Consider the following 24,646-nt stretch of genomic DNA (forward strand, 5'->3'; position numbering starts at 1 on the left):
GCTCTTTCCACTTTCTCACCCTGACTAGAGAGACATGTCCTACACCCATACTCAAATGATTGACAGTACAAAGGAGACATGACTAGAGCAAACTGTAGCCAAGGCAGGTGGAAGGATTTGAGATAAGGCAGATCTCCCTAGGGCCGAGGTAATCTGGGAGGCTTCCTCAAGGCAGTGGGTTTTAACTGGGTCTTATGGGGTTGGTTGGGTTTAGAATGGTATGGAAAAGGGAGAAAGGTGCCAATAAAGTTACGAAAGTGGGGAAACCAATTTTCCAGGGACAGAGAAGAGACTTGTGTTGCTGAGATAGTGGCTTTATGCAGGAAAGGGGTAAGAGATCAAGTGTGGTAGGAAGTTGGGAGGCTTTAAGACTATGACAACTTAAAAAAATGTTTAAAAAATGAGATCATCAAAACACACACACACACACAAAGAAAAATGAGATCATGACATGACAAAAAGAAGGCTTAATGTCATTTAGCTGTCTTTTACAAGAATCGGGCTACAATAGGAAGGATTGAACTAAGATGGTAGCAGCTGTAAATCAAGACATAGATTTGAGAGTCTTTGAGAAAATGAATTAACAGGATGGAGACAGAGTAGGAAGAAGAGAGAGTCAGAGATCTGCCAGTCACTTGAGAGTTTGGGCCTTCCTGCCAGGCACTCTGGTACCAGTATCAGAGGAGGACGGCAGTATGTGTAGTGCTTGAGCTCACAGGCTTTGGGTCAAGGCCAGCCTGGGTGTATAGCCCGTGTGACCTGGGGCTGGTGCTTTAACTCCTTGGAGTAGGGAGACGGAGTGCCGCTTCTCACAGTAGCTGAGGCTGTGTGTGTAAAGTGCAATTCTGTCGTGTCACGTGCCTGGCATCCAGGCACGTTCCAAATTTTAGCTCTCTTCCTCCCCACCCCAACCTCTCTATTTGAGAAGGTGGTACCTAGTTTAAGCCTCATTTTCTAAGGTATATAAAGTGCCTTGAAAAAAAAAAAAAGGAATTGGCTTTACAGAGGGAATGAGATCTTCCCCCAGGACTTTGAGGTGGAGGACAGATGGAGCCACTGGGCCTGGAGGTCTCATTTTTTTTTTTTTTTTTTGTCTCCTTTGACATCTAGGCTTCAGTAAAAACATTCAAGCCTCACACTTGGCGTTAAAGGTGTCTTTCTGAGGCCAGGTGCTTCCAGAAGCAAGCAGCTGTGCTACCTCTGCCGTCACTGTGGGCTATTGGGCACTATTTGAGCCAGGGGCAAAATTCTGTTGGCTAGCAGGGTTGCATTTTGCCTGTGAAACATGCCCAACCTCCCACCCCTGCTTTTCTAACAGGTTTAGAAATTCTGATGGTCTCACCAGAGCTCTACACCCATGGCAGCTGGGTTTGGGCAGAGTTCTAGCAAAGGCTGCACAGAGGTGCCCATTCCCTTCCCTGTGAACCCCAAAGGAGGCTGCGTTTCTGGAGCTGTTCCTAGCACGCTTCTCCGCTTCTCCTTCCTGGGGGCCGTGCCTGCCTAGCACTCTCCGTGAAGGGGGAGCTCAGGCTTGGAATCCCTCCTCCGATTGCTGGGGAATGGCCGTCCCTCCTCCTGTGTCACGTGCCTCCGCACTGGTGCCTCGTTGCCATAGCATCCGTGGGCTGGGTGCATTGGCACCTGCAGGAACCAATCAACAGGCCCAGCAGGCCTCGCGTGCATCCCAGGATGGTCCCTGGGCTGTCACTAGCTGCTCATCAGGAGATCGGGGCGGTCCCTGGCTCGTTTTCTTCTCCTTGGCATCTCAGTGCTTCTTCCCCTGGGTCCTGTTTGTACCCCACCCAGTCTGTTTTCCCCGCCTTGATTCCCCATGCTCAGTGGAAAAATCCTGTGGAGGTCCCCGCGAGGTGACAGCTTTACAGGGAGGGCAGGGGACAAAGCCTTGTTGCCATTTTACACCCTTACTCCCCCCCCCGCCCCCCCCCCCCCCAGCCCTGGAGCAGTCTCTTGATGGTCCAGGGAGGACACTTCTAGCCCTAGGATGATGTTGTTTCGGCCTTGTAAATCTAGGACTCTTCCCCTTTAGATCCCTGATAATTGACACAGGGTTCCAGGATGTAGGAAACTGGGTGAGCAGTATATTTCCATCCTGTATACCAGCAGGAAAGGTTAAAACAGTTGGGAGGACAGAAAGGTTGAATCAGAATAATCACAGAATCCTGCATCTCCACTATCGGTAAGACACTGGGCAAGTTACCTTATCTCCCTAAACCCCAGTCACCTCATTTGTAAAGCAGCTGTAGCAAAAGAGTCCCTCTCTTAGGTTTGGTATGTGTTTAAAGGAGATAAACAGGCAAAGCAGTTAGCCAGGTGCCTGGCCACAAGCACTCAAAAGGGCCAGTCAGCTGTTTTTAGAAATGGTTCAAGTGTACTGCTGAGAACGAAAGTGCTCACATTCAACATCCTGCAAATATTTTCCTGTTAATCTAATTTTTGCTTATTCATTTAGTTATCCATTCATTTAACTCTTTGATGTGTTCAGCATATATTCCCTGGGCATCTACTACCAGTCGGTTCTTGCCCCAGCTCATCCCCATCCAGCTGCAGTTAGTGGGGTCCAGCCCATAGGAGATCCCCGAGCAACTCCTCTCATCAGAACTGATGGAGTCTAGCCTGGCAGGAGGGTTGTTGGGAGATCTTATCCCTGTGGTAGCTGGGGGGCTTGGAAATTGTTTTCTGCAGCTCTGCCTCCTCAGGCTGAGATGCCTGAACAGAGAAGATCCCTCTAGCATATGAGCGGCACTGAGTCAGACAGCTTTCCACAGCCACCTTTGTCCCACTCTTCACCCTTGGGGAGGCATGCCCACTTCTCTTAAAGGTCCCATCCAGCAAGCTGGAACCTACTTCCTCTATAGTGAGACTCTGTCTCCCAGGACTGACCTCTGTGGCTGGTTTACTGTGCGTTCCTGGAACAAGCTACTGTGCTATTGATGCTCCTGTCATCTCTATACTATTCTTGTAGTGCCCTTCCCTTCCTGCCCTCTGTGCATCTCAGTGCCTGTCTTCACTTGGGCTAGAATGGCCACATGACTACTAACACTTGTTTTGGGATCGTCTAACTTCTCTGGGCCCCTTACCTTTTATTTCCTCCTCCCCTCCCACCCCTTCATGCCCTGCTCTTGGGCAGTGTGGCAGGGACACTGCTAAGCAGACACTTTGCTGGATCTCTGGAAGACAGTGGCACCTAACTCATGCTCGGGTCATGAATAGATACCTCATGTGTGATAAGGGCTGCAATGCATAATGCTGTGGGAGTAGCCAGGCTGGAGCAGCTGGCTCTGCCTGGGACAGTCAGTGTCCGCTTTCAAGGAGGTGATTAAAAAAAATTTTTTTTTTATTGATTTCAGAGAGGAAGGGAGAGGGAGAGATAGAAACATCAATGCTGAGAGACAATCATTGATTGGCCACCTCCTGCACGCCCCACACTGGATCGAGCCCGCAACCCAGGCATGTGCCATGACTGGGAATTGATCCTTGACCTCCTGATTCATAGATTGACACTCAACCACTGAGCCACACTGGCTAGGCAAGGAGGTGATATTTGAGCAATCTTGAACGAGTTAGCTAGGTAGACATTGGAAGAAAGGGAATTCCATTCAAAGAGAATAGCATGCATAAAAGCCTGAAACCCTATAATGTTCTTAGAGAAAATGTAATGTGGTATGAATGGAACCAAAGGAATATGTTATTTGGAGTTGAGGGTTCATGGGTAGCAGAGGGAGGAAATGAGGCCAGAGAGGTAAGCTGGAGCCTCCTCCTGTGTAGTGTAGACTACCCTCCCAATGCTGGGAGCCTGTGAAGGGTTCTGTATAGGGCCATGACACGGTCAGATTTATGTGTAAGAAAGTTGAGACGTCTGGCTGTGAGGAGCGGGGAGTGTCTCACTTGTCCTCTAGCAATTCTGTGAGGCAGATGGGGCAGATATTGTTATGTACTTGTTTACACCTGAGAACATTGTTTACACCTGAGAACACTGAGGCCCGAGGATACCTGGCTAACGGTCTCAGGGCCAGGAAGTAGAGGACCGAGGATTCACCTGGCTTCCTGTCTCTGAATCTCTTCCTCCGGGCACACTGCCATTGTTAACAGAGTCTTCTAGAAAGCTGCCTGCAGCTGGGCAGTGGGTAGATGCTGACAGGAGCAATATGAAGCAAATGGTCATTGATACAATCTTGTTGAAGGAGTGTGGCATTGGGGTCTGTGGCCTGTGGTGTTCAGTGTCCTGGCCTCTGCGCCAATGCCCAGCCAGCAGGAAGCAGCAGGGGGCCTTGGGCTTCAAGCTCTATGTGGCCGAGACAAAATCCACTCATCACTGTCTCGCTCATTAATTCAGAGAAGCACCTGCTGCCTGATCCTGGCAGTGGGCGAAGCATCTGGTCCTCAAGGTGCAGTCCACAGCCCCAGGTTGAACCCTGGCAGTCAGGGGGGCAGGCCCTTTCTCTGTCTGCAGGTTGTGAAATGAAATAACTTTATTTTTGTATTCTTTCTATTTTAAATTTTTATTTCAGAGAGGAAGGGAGAGGGAGAGAAAGATAGAAACATCAACGGATGAGAGAGAATCATTGATCAGCTGCCTCCTGCATGCCCCACACTGAGGATCCAGCTCACAACCCGGGGATGTGCCCCTGCCAGAATCAAACCTCAACCTCCTGGTTCATAGGTCGACGTTCAAGCGAAATAACTTTATTTTTGAAAAACAAAGGTAGCATGATCTAGCACCACAGAACGGGAGCTTGGAGATCAGGCAGACCTGGGTTTCAGTTCTGCCACTGCCACTTAGCTGGCTGTGAAAGTCATTTAATATGAGCTCAGTTTCTTATCTCTAAAATGAGCAAAGTCAGACCTACCTGAAAAGGATTATTGTGATGATTAAGCTGTGATAATGTTTATAAAGTACCTGGGCATAATGCCTGGCACATGAGTCCTCAGTATATGGTGGCTTTAATTGCTGCCATCATCACCATTACTGTTACCACCACTGTTAAAGAACATTTCAAAAATAGAGACTAGAAGTTGCCCTTGTAATTTAGTTATATTTTTTCAAATCTTCTCCTCCCCCCACCCCCCCCCGCAACAAAACACATCAGATTTTATAACAGGCAGGGTTTTTTCCCTCTGTAGTGCATTGTACTTGTTTTAATAGATTATTTTCTGATTGGAAAAATAGTGTATAAAATTAGGAAGCATTAAAAAAGCAAAAGGAAAAACCATACTTGTAATGCCTGTCTCATCCCTAGTCTAGAGTCAATCACTGTCAAAATTTGATGTATCTCCTTCCAGTCTTTTATTCATGCTTTATTATAGAGTTGCGATCATATTGCATATTATAGTTTTTAGGTGATTTTTCAGTTCACAGGATAGCATAACTATTTTCCTTTATTGTAAGCATCATTTTCCAAGTCTGTATATTAGTCTATCAGATGGCTCTATCATAATTTACATAAGCATTCTCCTAATGTTAACTATCTAAGTTTTTTCCAGTCTTTCAATCTAAACATCTTTCTATGATGGAACATAGGGAACCAGCCTCCGTATAACCAGGAAGCATACAATGAACTTGTGCTGCATGTATGACACATGGTGGGACCTCTTAGAGAAATTATATCCGGAGCCTGTCCCAAAGGACCTCAGAGCCTAGACAACCTGGGAATCGTTACTGGGATAAAATATACAGGTGCTTCTTTACTGGCAGGGAGTCCACCCAGGTGTGGGCACCCCTCTTCCCTGTAGAAGCTGAGGTCTGGGAAGCACAGGTTTTATAAGGAAAAAACTTCAGACACCTTGCTGCCCATTCTCACCCACCAATGTGTTGTTTGGCCTTCAGTGCTCAAATGCCTTTTGAATCTGTTACTCTTAGGGGCCTATGAGGATTACTTCCAAATGGTTTTCACTGGGAAAGAGTGAGCAGCTATAGCATCAGGGAAGGAACTGGTGTGAGAATCAGAATGGTTCTAGTCTTAGTTTTTTAAAAATAGATTTCAGAGAGGAAGGGAGAGTGAGAGAGAGATAGAAACATCAGTGATGAGAGAGAATCATTGATTAGCTGCCTCCTACACACCTCCCACTGGGGGATTGTACCTGCAACTCAGGCATGTGCCCAATCAGGAACCGAACTATGAACTCCTGGTTCATAGGTTGATGCTCAACTACTGAACCACGTCGGCCAGGCTCTAGCCTTAGTTTTGACACACACTGGCTCTGGCACCCAAGACAAGTTCTGTCCTCTTCCCAAGCCTCAGTTTTTAATTTGTAATGTAGAAAGATTGGACTGGAAGATCTCCAGGGTTCTCCCCTCATTGACATTCTGTGAGTACCTGGAGACTCCCTCTTGCTAGGAGCTGGAGTGAGCATCCTGATAAAGGTCACAGGATGCTTCTCCAGAGTGTTGAGTTCCTTTTAATTAGTACCCGGAGAACTGTTTCTGCTTTTGTATTCTCAATCACTCCCTCCTGGTAGCAGTTGGGATGTGCAGAGATTAAAAGGCAAGAAGGGCCTCTGGCTGGGTGGACACTGGATTTAGAACCCCAAATAATTGTCCTTTGTGTATTAGGTAGTTGTTCTTTTATGTTTTTTGTTCTTTCATTCATTTTCCTACTTAGCAGATGTTAGCTGAGTCTGTGGCCTTGTACAATTCAACTGTGCAATACAGAGGTGAATAAGACTTAGTCCTGTTCTCAAGACAAAGGCAGTCTAGTGAGGAGACAGATAAAACATAAAAGGCCACAAGGTAATTGCCACAATGGGGGTACATATAAGTTGTTCAATGAAAGGAGTGCTTGAGTCTGCCTAGAAGCAAGTGTAAAGGTGTCTCAGTGGACGGTTTGCAATTTTAAAGGATGAGTGGAAGTTTTCTGGGTAGGCAGTGAGGAGAGGTCATTCCAAGCAGAGGAACAGCATGTGCAAAGGCCCAGAAGTATGATGAACGCATCCCGAGAACTACAGATGTTTGTGTGACTGGAAGGTGAAAGGAGAGTGAGCAAATGGGAAAAGTCAAACATTTGTCCTTAGATACTAGTAAGTCTGTTTCAAGCAAACTCTCTGCTCATTCTCTCCATCCAGATGAGAGTGATGGTCTTTTTCAGTTCAGTTTTCAAAAACTGTCATTTGTATTGCCTTATATTTCTATTTTTCTGGTAATATGTGCTCAGTATAGAAAGTTTGAAAAAGTACAAAGACATACAAAGAAGAAAGGATTTTTTAAAAATTACTCATGGTTTACTGCCTAAAAATATATATATATATATTATGAACATCTTGTGCATTTCATTCAATTTGTATCACTTTCTTTTTATGTAATTGTATTTTTAATTATAATCAACTTTTGTATATGCTTTCTATTTCCTAAAATTTGCCAAAAATAGATGATAGTGTTATTAAAAACTAACTGATCATATAATATACAGGCTAAAATACTGATACATTTTCTTTCTTTAGTATAACTTATTTCCTTTCCTTTCACAGATCTCCTGTGGCTCGGAACATAATCTGGCAGTGATTGGTAAGTAGCTAAAATACTATTAGCTGTTTATTCTGAAACTCATGTGGCAAAATTGGAGAAAACACTTGGTTAACCAGAGGCTAGGGTGTGTGGTGTGTGTGTGTGTGTGTGTGTGTGTGTGTGTGTGTGTGTGTATTGGGGAGATTCTGAGACATGGGAGTCTGGTTGAACAAGGCTTTTCTAGAACCTCCTTTTCTATAAATTTCAATCCACATCTTTGAGCATCTTTTTAAGCTTCCTGCTGGTCTTCCTACCTGAAAAAGTGCCATTTGAGGATGTGAAAGACCTTGAAGGATATTAAAGACACAAAAGGGGGAAAGGGTTGAGCTGCTACTCCTTGAAGAAATCCCTTCCTCCAAGTTTGTTCCTCTTGGTTGGCTCTTTCGTTGGAAATATGGGCTCTGTTCACCCAATGCCTTGTATTTTGTGGTGCTTGGGAGCTCCGTTGAAGCCTCTGATTAAGTAAGGCTTCCTCTTAGTTGACCCTGGATAACCAGGGCCTATGTAATTCCTTCAAGGAGCCTTGTTACTTCCACAGGTAGACTGTCTCCTTCTCACGGTGCATTAGAGAGACAGCAATGTGGGGCCTGCCTGCCTAAGTTCAGCCGGATTGCCACTTATTAGCTGTGTGAACTGGACAAGTGGGTACTTAACCCTTCAATGCCTCATTTTCTTCATCTTTAAAATGGGGAGGGTAGTAGTGCCTTCCTCAGAGGGTTGTTGAGGGGGTTGTTAATACATGTAAAGGACGTGGAATAGTACTTAGCTCCTAGTAAGGGTTTTAGAAGTGCTGGTTGTTATTCCAGACATCATTTATTCATATAATTGCCCATCTATAAAATGGAGGGGTTAAAACAGGAAACCAAGATTCCTTTCAGTTCTGATATTCTTTTAAATATATTTTTATTTATTTCAGAGAGGAAGGGATGGGAGAGAGAGATAGAAACATCAATGATGAGAGAGAATCATTGATCAGCTGCCTCCTGCACGCCCCCTACTGGGGATCAAGCCCACCACCCAGGCATGTGCCCTGACTGCAATCGAACTGTGACTTCCTGGTTCATAGGTCAACGCTAAACCACTGAGCCACGCCGGCTGGACCAACTGATATTTTACAACCTTCTCACTGCCCCCTGTGCTGTGCTTCTTCTCCCTCCCAGCCTCTGACTGAGTTTCTGAGGGCAAGGCCCCTTCGTTTTCCTTTTGCTTCCTGCCTGTTTGTGGCACCCAGAGCGGTGCCTGGCACTCAGCAGAGACTTGAGCTCTCTTTTCTGAATTGAGCTAGACTGGCTCAGCTGCCTGGAGTGGCAGCAGTTTAAAGCACTCCTTGGCAGGCCTGAACGTGATGTGCAAGGAGGCAGAACCAAGGACAGCAGAGGAGGTAGGCTGCCAGCCAGCCGAGAGGGTGGGGAGCAAAAGGGGCTGGAGTCAGAGAAGGAGTGAGAAGACGGAACAGCGAGCCTGCTTGCTTTGCAGCAGCCTCGGAACTGCTCCAGCCTGGGTGTAATTAAGACAAGCTAATCAGAGAGTCGGAGGAAGTGCCTAGGATGTTGCTGCTGCTGCTGTCACTGGTCTGGGAGAGGCTGGCCTCCTCTGGGACCACACTAACAAGCAGAGTGCAGGGAATCTAAATATGTGAAAGAACAAATCGAGGCGAAGGAGGGGGCCAGAGCCAGCAGGGCGGCAGCTGAGCTGAGAGGCAGCCCGGCGCTGTAGAAAGAGCATAAACTCTGCAGGCAGACAGCTTTGGTTCAAACCAGCTCCATCTCTGTGTGAGCCTCCAGTTTTCTCTCCTCTATGTCCTGGGGATGATTCCACCTTGCAGGATTGTTATTGTGAAGATGAGGTGAGATAATGTATGTGCAATAGCTGGTAAGTAGGGGGTGCATAATAAACACACACATATGTACATATACATTTATAATTCTGTCTGTTTCTCATTTCTCTTGTTCATGTGTTAGTGTGACTGTTCTAGTGAAGTAATTCTTAGTTGGAAGAGAGAAATGATAGTGTTCTGGAAAGGTGTATCTCGTGTTACCCGAGTGAGAACAGTAGAGAGAGGGCATGCTGGGAAACTCCCTGAGGGCAGACCTGTCATTTTGTCCCCAGTGCCTGGGCTATGGCTCTCAGTGTGCAGAATGAATGGTTCCAGATCAGGAAAGGAGGGCCAGGTCACAGGGCTCGGTACATGGCTACGTCCCTGCCTGTGAGCTGGGAGCCAAGGCACCCCAGCATGGGAGGAACGGGCCCTCGGTGGGTGCCCTGCAGGGTGCAAGCTGTGCAACCGGAGGCGACCAGACGTGCCTGTTAGTCCTGGCAGGAGGCCAGCAGGAGGGAGACAAGCTGGAGGAGAGTTCCTACCAGCTTAAAGCCTGATTCTCAAAGCCAGCGCCTCCCCTCAACCCTGTGCATTGCCCACTTTTGACAGATTCCTCGCCTCCAGTCTCATTCCCAAGACGCAGCCCCACAGTGCCTGATGCTGGGTCCTACACGTTATAAGCACACAGTAGACTAGAACAGAATATTAAGAAGCCAAACCTTGCTCAGGGGTACAAGCAGCCCTAATGTTTAATGAATGACATTGTAAGGGGAGGTGAAATAGAAACGGGTGAAGGACATATTTGAGGACCTACTCTGTCTGAGAGGGGACACAACTCCACAAGTATATTAATTGCATTTACTCTATAGAGGAGATGACTGAGACTCAGAGATTAGACAGGTTAACCAGGTTGCCCAAGGATCAGTAATAGTAAAATGTAGAGCTATCTGCCTGACTTCAGGATTGCTCTTTCAACTCTTATCAGATCCTAAGGCCTGAGGCACCATGGGTAGTGCTTAGGAAGAGTATAGGCACTGGGTTCAAATTCTGGCTCCTCCACTTGAGAGCTATGTAGCCCTGTATAAGTGGCTGAACCTGCCTGGCACAAAAGTAAAGGCTCAATACATGTTAGCTGATATAATAATAATAATAATTGTAATTATTATTATTAAGACCTCAAGGAAGGAAGTAATTGTAAGATGACTATAAGAAGGTCTGAGACTCAGGGTGGGAATCCCAGAAGCTAGAGAGGGAAGTGATTCTCTTCCCCCACCCTCAGACGTCAGGGGCCAGGGCAGGAGCTCAGCATAGCTGCAGAGTGGGTTTTCAAACTGGAGCCTGGGGACTTCAATCTAGCGGACCTGGAATGACTGCTAGCCCGTCAGGATGCTGCTACCCACGTCCCAGACAGGGACTCAGACCTGCATGTCCAGCCGGAGGCAAGCTCCACAGCAGCCACATTTCAGGTTTCTTAGGGGTCAGAGTAATTGTACTCTGCGACTTCATTTGCTTCCAGGTTTATTCCCCCGCCCCCTCTTTTGCAATTTGCTTTGGTTCTTTCCTTAGTTTTCCAATGAAACCTCTCTTGATATGTTCCGTTTGCTGCCAGACACCCCCACGGCTAGAAAGGATGGTCAGTTCTTGCTTTAGATGAACTGCTGGAGCTGGGCAAGCTCTAGCGACAAGCAGGAAGGAGAGCGCCGAGGCCCCTGGCCATGGCTGGCCCAGCCACTCTCTAGCTATGTCCTTGTACAATCTCTCTTCCTCACCGAGCCCGATTCCTCATCTCGAATATCACCATCACAGTACCCACCCCTAAAAGTTGTCTTTACAAAGGGCACAGGCATGTCCCATGTCCCACCAGTGCCTGCTTCGTGCCTGCTCAGCGCCTGCCATATAATAGGTGCTCACTTGCCTGGCAGGTTCACTAGTTTGCTGCCTTTCTTTCTTCCTTTCCACCCAGGATTTCCCCACCTATGACAAAGCTGCTGGCTGGCTCCCCTTCATGGGCAAAGACCGAGGGCAGCAGAGGTGAGATGAGGGCAGGTGGCCACCACTTGCTCAGAAGATCCCTGCCTGCCAGAGGCCGGCTCCCCAGGCCCGGGTCTGTCTTTGGGTCCCTCACCTCTGTGTCTGGCTGAATTGACTCCAGCTGTTCTGCTTCCCCCAGGAACAGCTTATTTTGGCTTGAATGGGCAATTTGTTTGCCTTCTCGCCTGATGTGCAGTTGTTCAGCCTTCCCTTCCTGCAGAGAAAAAAGAGCTGACTGCATTTCCTCTCTCCCCGCTCCACACAGACCCTTGGAAAGGATTTTATTGGTGGCTTTTTCCTGGAGCGCTCAGGCTCACCAGACAGGCATTGTTAAAGGGTTAGATATTTGGCAGGAAACTATGGTGCCACCGCCTCCTCCTCCTCCTCCCCTTCCTCCAAGCAAAGCCAGTTCTTTTTATCAAATTGGAGCAATAATCTATGCAAGGATTATTTACCCCCCCTCCCCCCCTCCCCCCCTCCCCCCGTTTCACTGATGAGTTCCAATTGTTGAACCTTTGTATCTTTGTAATATGCGTGGCAGATGTCTGATCTTGGCTTGAAAGCCATCACAGTTTTGTGTATGGGTTTAATAGACAGAACTCTTTTTTTTTTGACACGAGCTGCTCCTCTGAGAGGTAATACCTGCAAACCCCAGGGCCTTGTAGAGAGCTTGGATGTATGTACAAACTTGTGTGGTCCTATGCACAGTGTGATGGACAAAGTGTGTTATTATCCATTTAATTATAGCAACTTGGTGAGTTGGCACTACTGTCCACCCCATTTTCTGGATGAGGGCAGCTGGAGCTTCTGCTGAGCAGCTTGCCCCATGCAGGTCACAGGTGCTCAGGAGGAATCTGTGGGTCAGGTCTTTAACCCAAGCTTCTAACTTTGAAGACGGAGGTCTACTACCTAATGCTGCCTTCCTACACACCAGTGACAGCCTCGCCTGCTTTCAAGGCCACCAGATAACCTGATTTCATCCGTTCATTTCAATGTTCCGTTCTCCTTTGTGTTGGAAGTTCTTCTGTACATCCAGCCTGAATCTCCTCTGCTTCAGATTAAGCAGTGCTCTGTGTAACAACCAGATAAAATTGTGAAATCTATGGCATTGTTTTGGAAAACCATCCCCTTTAGGATTTTTCTTCCTCCCTCCATTGTCCTTTACTTCTTTTTAAAAGATAATTTACTTATATAGTTTAAAAATAATTAATACATGTACATGATTCAAAACCTAAAAAGCATAGAAAGATTTGGAATGTACAACTCCCCTCTTCTGTATCCCTCATTGTCCAGTGTTTTTAAACCCTTCTATCACATGTGCACTAATGCTATTATTAGTTTCCTGTGGATCCTTCTAGATTCTTTTTGCATATATAAATAAATACTAAGATATATTTTTATCCCCCCTTTTCATAAATGGTAGTATACCATACACACTTTTTAGTGTCTGATTTTTTTTTTTCTCTCGAGTTTATTTGGGAAATCTTTCTATCCTATATAACAAAGAGGTAATATGCAAATTGACTGTCACACCCTCTCACAAGATGGCCATCCCCATGTGGTCACAAGATGGCCACCATAAGATGGCTGACAGGGGAGGGCAGTTGTGGGTGACCAGGCCAGCAGGGGAGGGCAGTTAGGGGTGACTAGGCCTGCAGGGGAGGGAGGGCAGTTGGGGTGACCAGGCCAGCAGGGGAGGGCAGTTAGGGGTGACTGGGCCTGCAGGGGAGGGAGGGCAGTTGAGGGGGGACCAGGCCTGCAAGGGAGGGCAGTTAAGGGCAACCAGGCTGGCAGGGGAGGGCAGTTAGGGGCAACTGGGCCGTCAGGGGAGGGCAGTTGGGGGCGACCAGGCCGGCAGGGGAGGGCAGTTGGGGTGATTGGGCTGGCAGGGGAGCAGTTAGGCGTCGATCAGGCTGGCAGGGGAGTGGTTAGGGGGTGATCAGGCTGCCAGGCAGAAGCGGTTGGGGGCAATCAGGCAGGCAGGCAGGTGAGTGGCTGGGAGCTAGCAGTCCTGGATTGTGAGAGGGATCCCAGATTGGGGAGGGTACAGGCTGGGCTGAGGGACACCCACCCCTCCAGTGCATGAATTTCGTGCACCAGGCCTCTAGTATCAGTATAAAAACCTTCCTAATTCATTATTATAGCTACATAATGTTCCAGTGTACCTGTGTCCCATGATTTATTTAACCAGTGCCCTGTTGATTGGACATTTAGGTCATTTTCAGTCTTTTGCTATTACAAGTAATGATGTAGTGAATACTCTCATATATATTTTATTTCATGTGTGGCAGAGTGTAGTGGTAGCATAAATTCCTAGAAGTGAAGTTATCATATCAAAGACTAAGTGTATTTATTTTGCAAGATACTGCAAAATTGGCCTCCATAGGAATTATAGCACTTTTACTCCCACCAGCAGTGTATAGGAGTGCCTGTTTTGGATGTCTCCCTAACAGGGTACACTAAGAAATGTTGGGATTTTTGCCAGTTTGATAGATGACAAACTATTTAGGGTGGTTTTGTTTGTTTTACTTTTTAAATTGAAGTAAAGTGTACAAATCTTAAAGGTTCAGTTTGCTGAGTTTTTGCATGTGTATATACCTTAGAAGCCACCATTCAGCACAAGACACAAGATGTGTCCAGCATCCAGAAGGCCACCTCATACCCCTTTTTGTCAATACCCATTTCAGGTGTGACCACTATCCTGACTTCTGTCTCCAGAGAGAAGTCTGCCTGTGCTTAAAGCTCAAATAAATGGTGTCATACAGTGTGTACTCTTTTATTTAACACACTGTGTCTGTAAGAATCATCCATTTTGTGTGTAGCAATAGTCCTTTTTTACTGATCAGTCATATTCCACTGTATAAATTTGCCACAACTCACCCATTCAGCTGTTGGTGGACATTTGGTTTGTTTCCAGTTTAGGATTGTGAATAAAATGGCTGTGAACATTCTTATACATGCCTTTTGGTGAACACATACATGGATTCCTCTTGGGTGTGTAGCTAAGATTTCTGGGTCATAAGTATAGCATTACTAAGTACTGCTCAATAGTTTTCAAAAGTAGTAAACCAATTTGTACTCTCACCAGAAATATATGAGAGTTCCAATTGTGCCATAAACTTGCTGGATATTTTCAATCTCACGAATTTAGGCCATTCTGCTGAGTGTGTAATCCTGGGCAGTTTCTCTCTCTGGGCCTTAGGATCCCGCCTGAGAAATGTTTCTAAAGTTGGCTGCACCACTTAAGTCTGTCCTCACATCCACAAATTGTTGTGCATCCTAATAGACCATCACTGTCTACACTTGCCTTGCAGGCAGTAGGTGCTTCACATGTTTATTAAACACTGCATGAATCTTACACTGTTTCCCTCACCCCTTCCCTTTAGCTTGCTAGCAGCTGATAATGTAGCATTCTGGATGCTGTGGAGATATAGAGTGAGCCGTTGTAACCTCATGGGGCTAACATTTAATGGGAAAGAGCTGCGAGTTAAGCTTGGCTCATAATATGCACTTAATAAATAATGAATGAATGAATGAGTGAATGAATACAACGCAGAGAGTGGTAAGAATTAGGAGAAAGAGTGAAGAGGGAGGAATGATTAATTTTGGAATTTCGCATCAAAGAAGTGGCTCCTGAGTGGAGGAAGGTTGCTGAGGGATATTAATTCAGTAAGTTTGTGCTTCTCAGTTTGAGACCAGAAAGATGCTGCTGATTTTTTGGCCCTCAGCGCACTGAATGTCTGCTTGTTCTGACTAGGCATTATGCCTCTAGAATCCCCATCAGACTTCTTGGCCCAGACTCTGCCCTGACCTAGTTGCAACTACAAACCCAGCCCAGGCCAGTCCCTCCCTCGTCCCATGGCAGTCAAGAGGTTAAATTTGGTCATGAAACTCCACAGGGTAGCCCTAGTGTGGCATGTTGCATATGTCACTAGCCTCGTATGTGTGCACACTGCTGGAAAGTACAGTCCCTGTTGTACAGAAGAGGAAATGGAATCTCAGAAAGGTTGCATGGTTTGCCCCAAGGAACCGAGTTAGGAAGTCATGGGTTCTGATTCCAGCTCTGCTGCTTAATGTCTGTGTGACTGTGGGTAAGGCTGCTACCCTCTCTGAGCCTGTGAGTTTCTCATCTCTAAGGACTGAGATAATAATAACTTCTGTAAGTGCTCCTCATTGGAATGAATTATGTGGTTTATGGAAAAGCTCTTGGCATAGAGTAGGTGCTCGGCAGCTCTGTTTATGACTCATGTCAGTGCTCTTTCTGGTGTTTCTTCTTGCTTCCCATATGCCCCTCTTTGTCATCTCTCTTGCTCCTCTATTCTTTTTAAATATATATCTACACTAATAAAAGAGAAACATGCAAATTGACCATACCTCCGCTATGCCCACCAGCCACTCCCACCAGCCAATCAGGAGCGAGTATGCAAATTAACCCAACCAAGATGGTTGCGGCCACTGAACAAGCAGGAGGCTTGGGTTTCCCCGGCAATGGAGGAAGCCAAGTTTCCCACTTGCTCTAGCTGGCCCTGGCCTCTGCTCAAGGCTACAAAGTTTTAATTACAGAAGATAAATAAATCCCAACAAAAATGGCAGCAGCCACGGAGCTGGAGAGAGCAGGAGGCTTGAGTTGCCCCCGGCGATGGAGGGAGCCAAGCTTCCCGCAGTCCTGGCCTGCCCTGGCCTCTGCTCAAGGCTACAAAGTTTCAATTATAGAAAATAAATAAATCCCAGATACCAGGGCCTCTGCTTGGGTCGCCGGGGGGCATGGCCAGCCTGCAAACCACCACAGGCCCCTTGCCCAGGCTGCCCCACGCCCCAAGGGAACCTCCACCCTGATCCGGGACATCCTTCAGGGCAAACCAGCCGGCCCCTACCCGTGCACCAGGCCTCTATCCTATCTAATAAAAAAGTAATATACAAATTGACTGTCACTCCAACACACAAGATGGCTGCCCCCAGGTGGTCAAAGATGGCTGCCCCCATGTGGACACAAGATGGCCACCACAAGATGGCTAGCAGGGGAGGACAGTTGGGAGGGACCAGGCCTGAAAGGGAGGGCAGTTGTGGGCGATCAGGCCAGCAGGGGAGGGCAGTTGGGAGGGACCAGACCTGCAAGGGAGGGCAGTTGGGAGTGATCAAGCCTGCAGGGGAGGGCAGTTAGGAATGACCAGGCTGGCAGAGGAGGGAAGTTGGGGGCGACTGGGCCTGCAGGGAAGGGCAGTTAGGGGTAACCAGGCCTGCAGGGGAGGGCACTTAGGGACAATCAGGCTGGCAGGGGAGCAGTTAGACATCAATCAGGCTGGCAGGGGAGTGGTTAGGGGTGATCAGGCTGGCAGGCAGAAGCAGTTAGGGGCAATCAGGAAGGCAGGCAGGTGAGCAGTTGGGAGTCAGCAGTCCTGGATTGTGAGAGGGATGTCCGACTGCCCGTTTAGGCCCGATCCTACCGGGATCGGGCCTAAACGGGCAGTCGGACATCTCTCGAGGGGTCCCAGATTGGAGAGGGTACAGGCTGGGCTGAGGGACACACACCCCCGTGCACAAATTTCGTGCACCAGGCCTCTAGTGTGTGTGTGTGTGTGTGTGTGTGTGTGTGTGTGTGTGTGTGTGTGTGTATGTATATGTATATATTCAGAGAGGAAGGGATAGGGAGAGAGAGACAGAAACATGAATGATGAGAGCAAAATCATTGCTTGGCTGCCTCCTGCATGCCCCTGACTGGGGATTGAGCCTGCAACCCAGGCATGTGTCCTGACCAGGAATCAAACCCTGACCTCCTTGTTCATGGGTCGACGCTCAACCATGTCGGCTGGACTTCTCTGTTCTTAAATCAACGCCACATACATGTATTAATGAAAACATTCTTCCTTTGTGCCAAGCACGAAGCTGGGCCTTGGGCAGGGGATGGGAGGACATGGCAAATGGCCCCTCACTCATTGGTTGGTGTGTTGGAAACAGAGAGTCTCTAGCCTTACTCTAGCTGCATGGCCATCACCCAGTGATTTCTCTTTACCCTGTTGCATCTATTCCTATCTTCCTTCTTTTTTTTGGTTAATCTCTCATTTTGATTGAACACCTATGAGTTGGGAATACATATTTTAATTCTTTGAATTTCTGAAAATATATTTACTCTGTTTTCACACTTGATTGATAGTTTAGCTATGTGTAGGATTCTAGGTTGGAAATAACTTTTCCTTCTGATTGTTGGAGGCATTTTTCCATTGTTCTCTGTAAATATTGAGAAGACTGCTGTTTTTTTTTCTTTTCTAATTCCTGTTCCTTTGTCTGTGACTAGGTTATTTTCCCTCTTTGAAACTTTTAGGAACTTCTCTTTATCATCAGTGCTTTGAAATTTTATGATGATGTGCCTTGGTTCAGGTCTTTTTTATTAATTGTTCTGGTACTTTATTGAGCCCCCTCAAACCGGAGGCTTATGCCCTTAAATTCTGGAAGTCTTTCTTTGATAATTTTTTTTCTTATTTTTTTTTTCTGGGACTAATTTTAGATGTACATTGAATCTCCTGGACTCATCATCTAATTTCCTTAGCTTCCTTTTCTCTTGGACATGTTGTTACTTTTTTTAATTATTTTTTGGGAAACTTCCTTGACTTGATCTTCCAACCTTTCTAATGAAATTATTATTTTGGCGATCATTTTTTTTCTGAAGGAATCAAATTTATTTCAAGAGACTATACATGGTTATTTAATCTCTGGTACTGAGCAGTTTTGTTCCCCTTATGTTGGTTTTGTTTTTAGTGTGAATGAAAGTGATTAATGAATACAGACTTGTTAACAAGTGGGGTTCTAAAGTTCCTGCTGTCATCAACTTGGGCAACAAATGACCCACTGGAAAGCAACCCTACTTAAGAGATCTCTGTATCTTGTCCTGTGATTAACAGGGAACCCGGAATGATTCAGCATTTCCCCCCACTCTTCCCTTAATGTTTTTTTTAAATCCTCATTCGAGGATGTTTTTCCATTGATTTTTATTTACTTTTTAAATTTATTTATTGTCTAAAGTTTTACCTATTTCTCCTTACCCCCTCCCCGCTTGACCCGCCCAAGCCATTCCCACCCCGGGCAAGCCCCCACCGCCCCAGTGTCTGTGTCCATTGGTTACGCTAATATGCATGCATACAAGTCCTTTGGTTGCTCTCTAACTCCTCCCCCCTCCCCTGCCATTTGTCTCTGGATCTATTCTTGTTCATCAAATTCTGTTGATCATTATATCCCACATATGAGTGAGATCATGTGATACTTATCTTTTTTTCCAACTGGCTTATTTCGCTTAGCATAATGCTCTCCAGTTCCATCCATGCTGTTGCAAATGGTAAAAGTTCCTTCTTTTTTATAGCGGCGTAGTATTTCATTGTGTAGATGTACCACAGTTTTTTAATCCACTCATCTGCTGATGGGCACTTAGGTTGTTTCCAAATCTTAGCTATTGTAAATTGTGCTGCTATGAACATAGGGTGCATATATCCTTTCTGATTGGTGTTTCTGGTTTCTTGGGATATATTCCTAGAAGTGGGATCACTGGGTCAAATGGGAGTTCCATTTTTAACTTTTTGAGGAAACTCCATACTGTTCTCCACAGTGGCTGCACCAGTCTGCATTCCCACCAGCAGTGCACGAGGATTCTTTTTTCTTCACATCCTTACCAGCACTTGTCATTTGTTGATTTGTTGATGATAGCCATTCTGACAAGTGTGAGATGTTATCTCATTGTTGTTTTGATTTGCATCTCTCGGATGATTAGTGACTTTGAGCATGTTTTTATATCTCTCTCGGCCTTTTGAAAAGTGTCTATTTAGGTCCTTTGCCCATTTTTTGATTGGATCGTTTATCTTCTTTTTGTTAAGTTGTATGAGTTCTCTGTAAATGTTGAAGATTAAATGCTTATCTGAAATATCTTTGGCTATCATTTTTAATTTCCAAGGTCTCTTTCTTATTCTTTTATCCTTTAAAAAATATATTGTCTTATTATCTATTGTTTTTCCAAAGGGAGTATTTGAAACTGTGACACCTTCCCAAGTCCAGGCTGCCCCAAGGGAAGATGTCTTTTTAATCTGGCCCTTTAGACCAGCAGTTGACAACCTTTCAGACCTCACAGACCACCAGTTGGCGACAGCGCTTTAGACTGTTCCGATGCTTTTGTTAATCTTCTATATTTTGTGACTTTAAGTAGTTTACTTGCTTCCCAAGGGTTCTAATTGCACAAGTATAAAAATAAAGATAATAATCTGATCCCCTAACCCCCGACCTTGCTTTATAGAGACTTCCTGATGTTGTAAAAAGTGTAAGCATGGTTATAAAAGAAAGGTTATAATTTTGCATAAAAAGCAAGTTAGAACATCATAGGTTTAATATTGTTTTATTATAATTCTCAAATAAATTTGATTTAATGTTGCGGGGACACTAAGTCCACAAAAGAAACCTGACTAGGTTTCAAAATCTCAGCTCTGCCAATTTTAAACTATGTTACTTTGAGTGACTTACAACCTCCCAGAGCCTCAGTGTTCCTAACGTAAAGAGAATGAGAGTACTCGAAGAGTTATTATGACAATCAAAGGGAATAATATATGTAAAGGACCTAGCTTAATTCCTGATACATGACACCAGTAGTACATGAAGATTTCTTTAGCTCCACATCCTTGCCAACTTGGAAAGATCCGGCTATCAATTTCTACCAGTCTAATAGGTTCTATAAAAGTAATCATTTTGTTTCAGAAGCAGAATATATCATCCCAGAAACAAACTCAGTAGGAGATATATATTAAGAGATGTCATGCAAAGAGCCAGCTTATACAACTATGGAGATGGCTAGGCAAGCCTGAAATCCTTAGGGCAGATCTTCAGGAAGGACAGGCGATGCTACAGTCAACAGGCAGAAACTTTCCTCAGAGAAACCCCAGTTCTTTTCAATTGCTTGGGTCTTTCAATTGCTTGGGTCAGGCCCACCCAGATTATCCAGAATAATCACCTTGACATAAAGTCAACTGATTATAGATGTCAATCACATCTACAAGATACCTTCACAGCATCACCTTGATTAGTGTTTGACTAACTGGGTACAGATTGGCATGAAAACTGACCATCACATGGCTCAACTTGTATTTTAAGAAAATCATTCTGGGGACAGGCTGAGTTGAAGTCTGGAAGCAGAGAGACCCAGAGTAGAGAAACCAGAGAATTACCTTAAGGGAAGGGTGTAATAAGGACCTAAATTAAGTAGTGGCAACTGAGCCAGGATTAACAGTGAACAGAGTTGAGGAGGGAAGAACAATGGGCAGGATCAGGGATGGCACCCAGTTTTCTGCTTTGTAGACTAGGTAGGTGCATCATCACTGAGTAAGAAGGGAAATACTTGGAGAGAGGAAAGGGTAGGCCTAAGGCAAGGTGATTTATTTATTTATTTATTTATTTATTTATTTATTTATTTTAATCCTCACCCAAGGATATTTTTTCCATTGATTGTTAGAGAGAGTGCAAGGGAGGGAGGGAGGGTAAGAGGAAGGGGGGAGAGAGATAGAGGGAAGGAAGAGAGAGAGAGAGAGAGAGAGAGAGAGAGAGAGAGAGAGAGAGAGAGGAAGAATGCGAGAGAAAGAGAGAGAGTAACATTGGTGTGAGAGAGACACATTGATTGGTGGCCTCCTGCATCCAGCCCAACTGGGGTTGGGGATTGAACCTGCAACCCAGATATGTGCTTTTGACTGGGAATCAAACCCATGACCCTTCTTGCGAAGGCTGACACTCTAACCACTGAACCACACCAGCCTGGGTATTGAGCATAAGCAAGTGTGGGATATCTGTGGAACATCCAAATAGAACTGGGAGATTGGAATGAAGATTTTTAGCTCTTTAGAAAGGCCGGGGAGTTGGTATTGTAGAGGTTAGTGAAGTAAGTCTATTTGAGCAATGTTTTCTCCATGTATATGTGGATAGTGTTTCTGTGAGATGTCCTTGGTATAGGGTGTGGTGTTGTGATGCCTTTGATAATGTGATATCAGTGTGACTAGTCTGTGATTATTTCTGCTGCAGCTGTAATTTGGCTCAGGGCAGAGACTGCTTTCCTATCCCTATTTTGCAGGGACCTACCCATTCTGCAAAACTTTGTCCCTAGATGTCAAGCAATTGCCCTAGCCGGTTTGGCTCAGTGGTAGAGCGTCGGCCTGCAGACCCAAGGGTCCAGGGTTTGATTCCAGTCAAGGGCATGTACCTCGGTTGCAGGCTCCTCCCTGACCCGGGCCCTGGTCAGGGTACGTGCAGGAGACAACCAATTGATGTGCTTCTCTCACATCGCTGTTTCTCTCCATCTTTCCCTCTGTCTTCCACTTTCTTTAAAATCACTGTATCCTCGACTGAGGATTAAAAAAAAAAGAAGTCATTGTGAGGGCTAACTCCTCAGGAGGAGCCCATACCTGCGTAGGCTCTGTCTCCTTGAGGAAAATCCAGGATGGAGTCACTAGTTTCCGGGGAGTGACCTGAAAGCACACATCACACGCTGTGCTAAATGAGTTGGTGTAGCAGCAAGGCCAGCCCAGTCAGGCTGCCTGGGTGGGAGCACCCTCCGCTCTCCCAATTTCCAACCCTAGACCTTCTCCCCATAGGACTGCAGATTACGGAGGGGGTTTGTGCCCTGGGAGGATTGGGAACATGAGGAAGGAGAGGGAATGGACATTCATTGAGCACCTCCTATATGCCTAGCGGAGTGCTGGGTCTATCTGCTCAATGCTGAGGATGAAAACAGGGACAACTCACACTTGCCAAGTATGTGCCTCAGTGCCAGGCACTGGGCATGTGTGGTTTCTTTTTTCTATTTAAGTGTCACAACAGCTATGTAAGACAGGTACTACTACTGGCCATTTTTACAAAGGAGAACATCAAGGCAGAGAGATTAAGTGACTTGCCCAGGGTCACACAATGAATAGAAATCTAAGGTGGGATTTGGAAAAGTGTTCCGATAGCCAATCCCGAAGTTCCAGACTCTGTGGACTCTCTGATACCGACACAGCCACTTCCCCTCCTGGGTCCCATCATGCAGGGCAGCGAGATACAGGTTCTTTCTCTACAGGGCTCACAGATTTGTCTCTGCAACTTTTAGGAGTAGCTGGCTTGGGAGAAGCACTGGGTGGGGATTAGGAGACAGGTTCTTAGCCCCGCCTCTGCCTGTGAAATGGGTACTATTACCTCCAGTTGACAATGTGGAAACTTATGCTCAGAGGAGTTCACTAACTTGCTTTAGGACCTGAGACCTTAACTTTCCAGAACCACACTTTCATCATCGTCTGCCTCCTGGCGTGTTATGAGAACCAGATGAAGAAGTTGCTAGAAGAGTGTTGTTGTGAACTTTGGGAGTTATTCTATTGCATCTGTACCTACTGCCCTGCTTTCCAGAATAGCCTCCCTCCTGTTATCTTCCTGACCCAGGCTCATCTTGTCCTTTATTATGTTTTATGACATTTTTATCGCCTAAAAGGCTCTGATTATCATGCCTTGAGGCCACTGAAATTCTTATATGAATAACTCCACCCGAGGAGCCAGCTGGAGGGGGTGGTGTGGCGGATTTAGCAGCTGCCGAAGCTATAACCAAGAGCAGTCTTCCTGTCAGTCACAGGAGGGAATGAGTATTGCCAATGGCTGCTTTGCTGAGTCCTTCCCAAAGCCACAGGGCAGATTGGAGAGCAGTGCTGCTTTCATCTCTCACTAAGCTTAAAGCGAAGCTCAGCTTCTTACTGTGAAATGTAATAACAAATGTAGTTAAAAGAGCATGGGTTCTGTTCCCAGCATTGCCACTTACCAACTGAGTGACCTTGGGCAAGTCATCTCACCTCACCAGGCCCCAGTTTCCTCATCTGTAAAACGGGAGTGCTCATACCTGCCTTGCAGGGTTGTTGTACAGCACGGATGAGATTGTAGGTGTGAAGGGCCCAGCATGGTACCAAGTGCTCATTAGACTCTCAATAATTCTTTCTTCCCAGTGTCTCTAAGTTGTGGGAATGAGCACCTTAGGGAGGTAGAGTTGATGAGGGGTGAAGCAGTCTGGTTTAGAATGCAAAAGCAGAAGACTCAGCAGTAATAGGTGTTTGAATCACAGTTCTATTTTTAGTTAAATCCAGCCTGAGGTTTAAAAACGTGCCTTCCTCAAGTGTCCCTTTATCCTTTCTGTGTAAGCGGTGGAGGGTCGTGGTGACGGTGGGGGAGGGATTGTCTAGCTTCTCTGCAGGCGTGTACTCCTGCCTTCACAGTCGTGTCTTTTTCCTCATCATTAGCCAGCACAGTCGCCTTGGGCACCATCAGCGTAAGGAAATCCGTGACAATGCATGAACATGAGTGTTTTACTCTAGTCTTCAGCAAGTTCTCTCACTGCCAAACCAGCTTTCAAATCTCCAACTTAAAAAAAAAGTTTTTGTTGATTTTAGAGAGAAAGGGACAGGGATAGAGAAATAGAAATATCGATTGGCAGCCTCCTGCATGCCCCCTACTGGGGATCCAGTCCGAAACCTGGGCCTGGGCCTGGGCCCTGACTGGGAATCGAACCTGAGGCTTCGTGGTTCATGGGTCGAAACTCAGCCACTGAGTCACACTGGTTGGGCCAAATCTCCAACTTTTAAACCTTTGGAGGAATTTCTTACATCACCCCTGCTCATGTTCACAATGAGGCTGACTTCACGAATTAGGGGAGCATAGTAGTCAATAGTTTGCATTAGGTCCTGTCTCTCCCCTGTTTTCAAGATGCATATATTCCCCCACAGGGCCCCATCATCCCAGAGCCTGGGGCACCTCCTGGCACTCACATGGTGTAGAGGAGGGATGCAGACTATTGGGCACCCAGGGGGCACATAATAATAAGTGTTATTTCATGTCTTCCTTGCAATGGCTCTCTGGTAGGCAGGAATATGGTTTAGTGGTTAAGAGCACAGGCTTTCAAATCAAAGCGACCAGGGTTTGAATCCTAACTCTGCAACTTAACACTGTGTGACCCAGGGCAGATTACTGAACTTCTCAGAGCATAAGTTTCCACATTGTCAACTGGACAGAATAGTACCCTTCTCACAGGGCTGTGAGGATGAGTGGACGAATGCATGGGGAACCCCAGCACAGGGCCAGGCACACAGCACGTGATACACTGTCACTGTGGCATCAGTTATAGTGAAGAACAGCTCATTTGTCTAAAATAGGTGTGGTCCCTGTTTTATGTGAAAGGTTGAGAGATCGAGGAGCTTGCCCAAGGTTGTTCAGCCAGTAAGCCACAGAATCTGAACTATAAGCCAGGTTTC

General features: G+C 46.1%; 1 protein-coding gene across 4 annotated transcripts in view; it reads left to right on the forward strand.

Annotated features, from left to right (window-relative positions):
- Positions 1-24,646, forward strand: part of SERGEF (secretion regulating guanine nucleotide exchange factor) — a 194,489-nt gene that overhangs the window by 119,542 nt on the left and 50,301 nt on the right. For all 4 annotated transcript variants that reach the window (XM_079786935.1, XM_079786934.1, XM_079786936.1 and 1 more), the window contains one exon: positions 7,483-7,519. In XM_079786935.1, coding sequence (XP_079643061.1) covers positions 7,483-7,519 — 37 coding nt within the window. The remainder of the gene's footprint in view (positions 1-7,482; positions 7,520-24,646) is intronic.

This window comes from Cnephaeus nilssonii (genome assembly GCF_951640355.1).
Source record: "Cnephaeus nilssonii genome assembly, chromosome: 13".
Lineage (NCBI taxonomy): Eukaryota > Metazoa > Chordata > Mammalia > Chiroptera > Vespertilionidae > Cnephaeus > Cnephaeus nilssonii.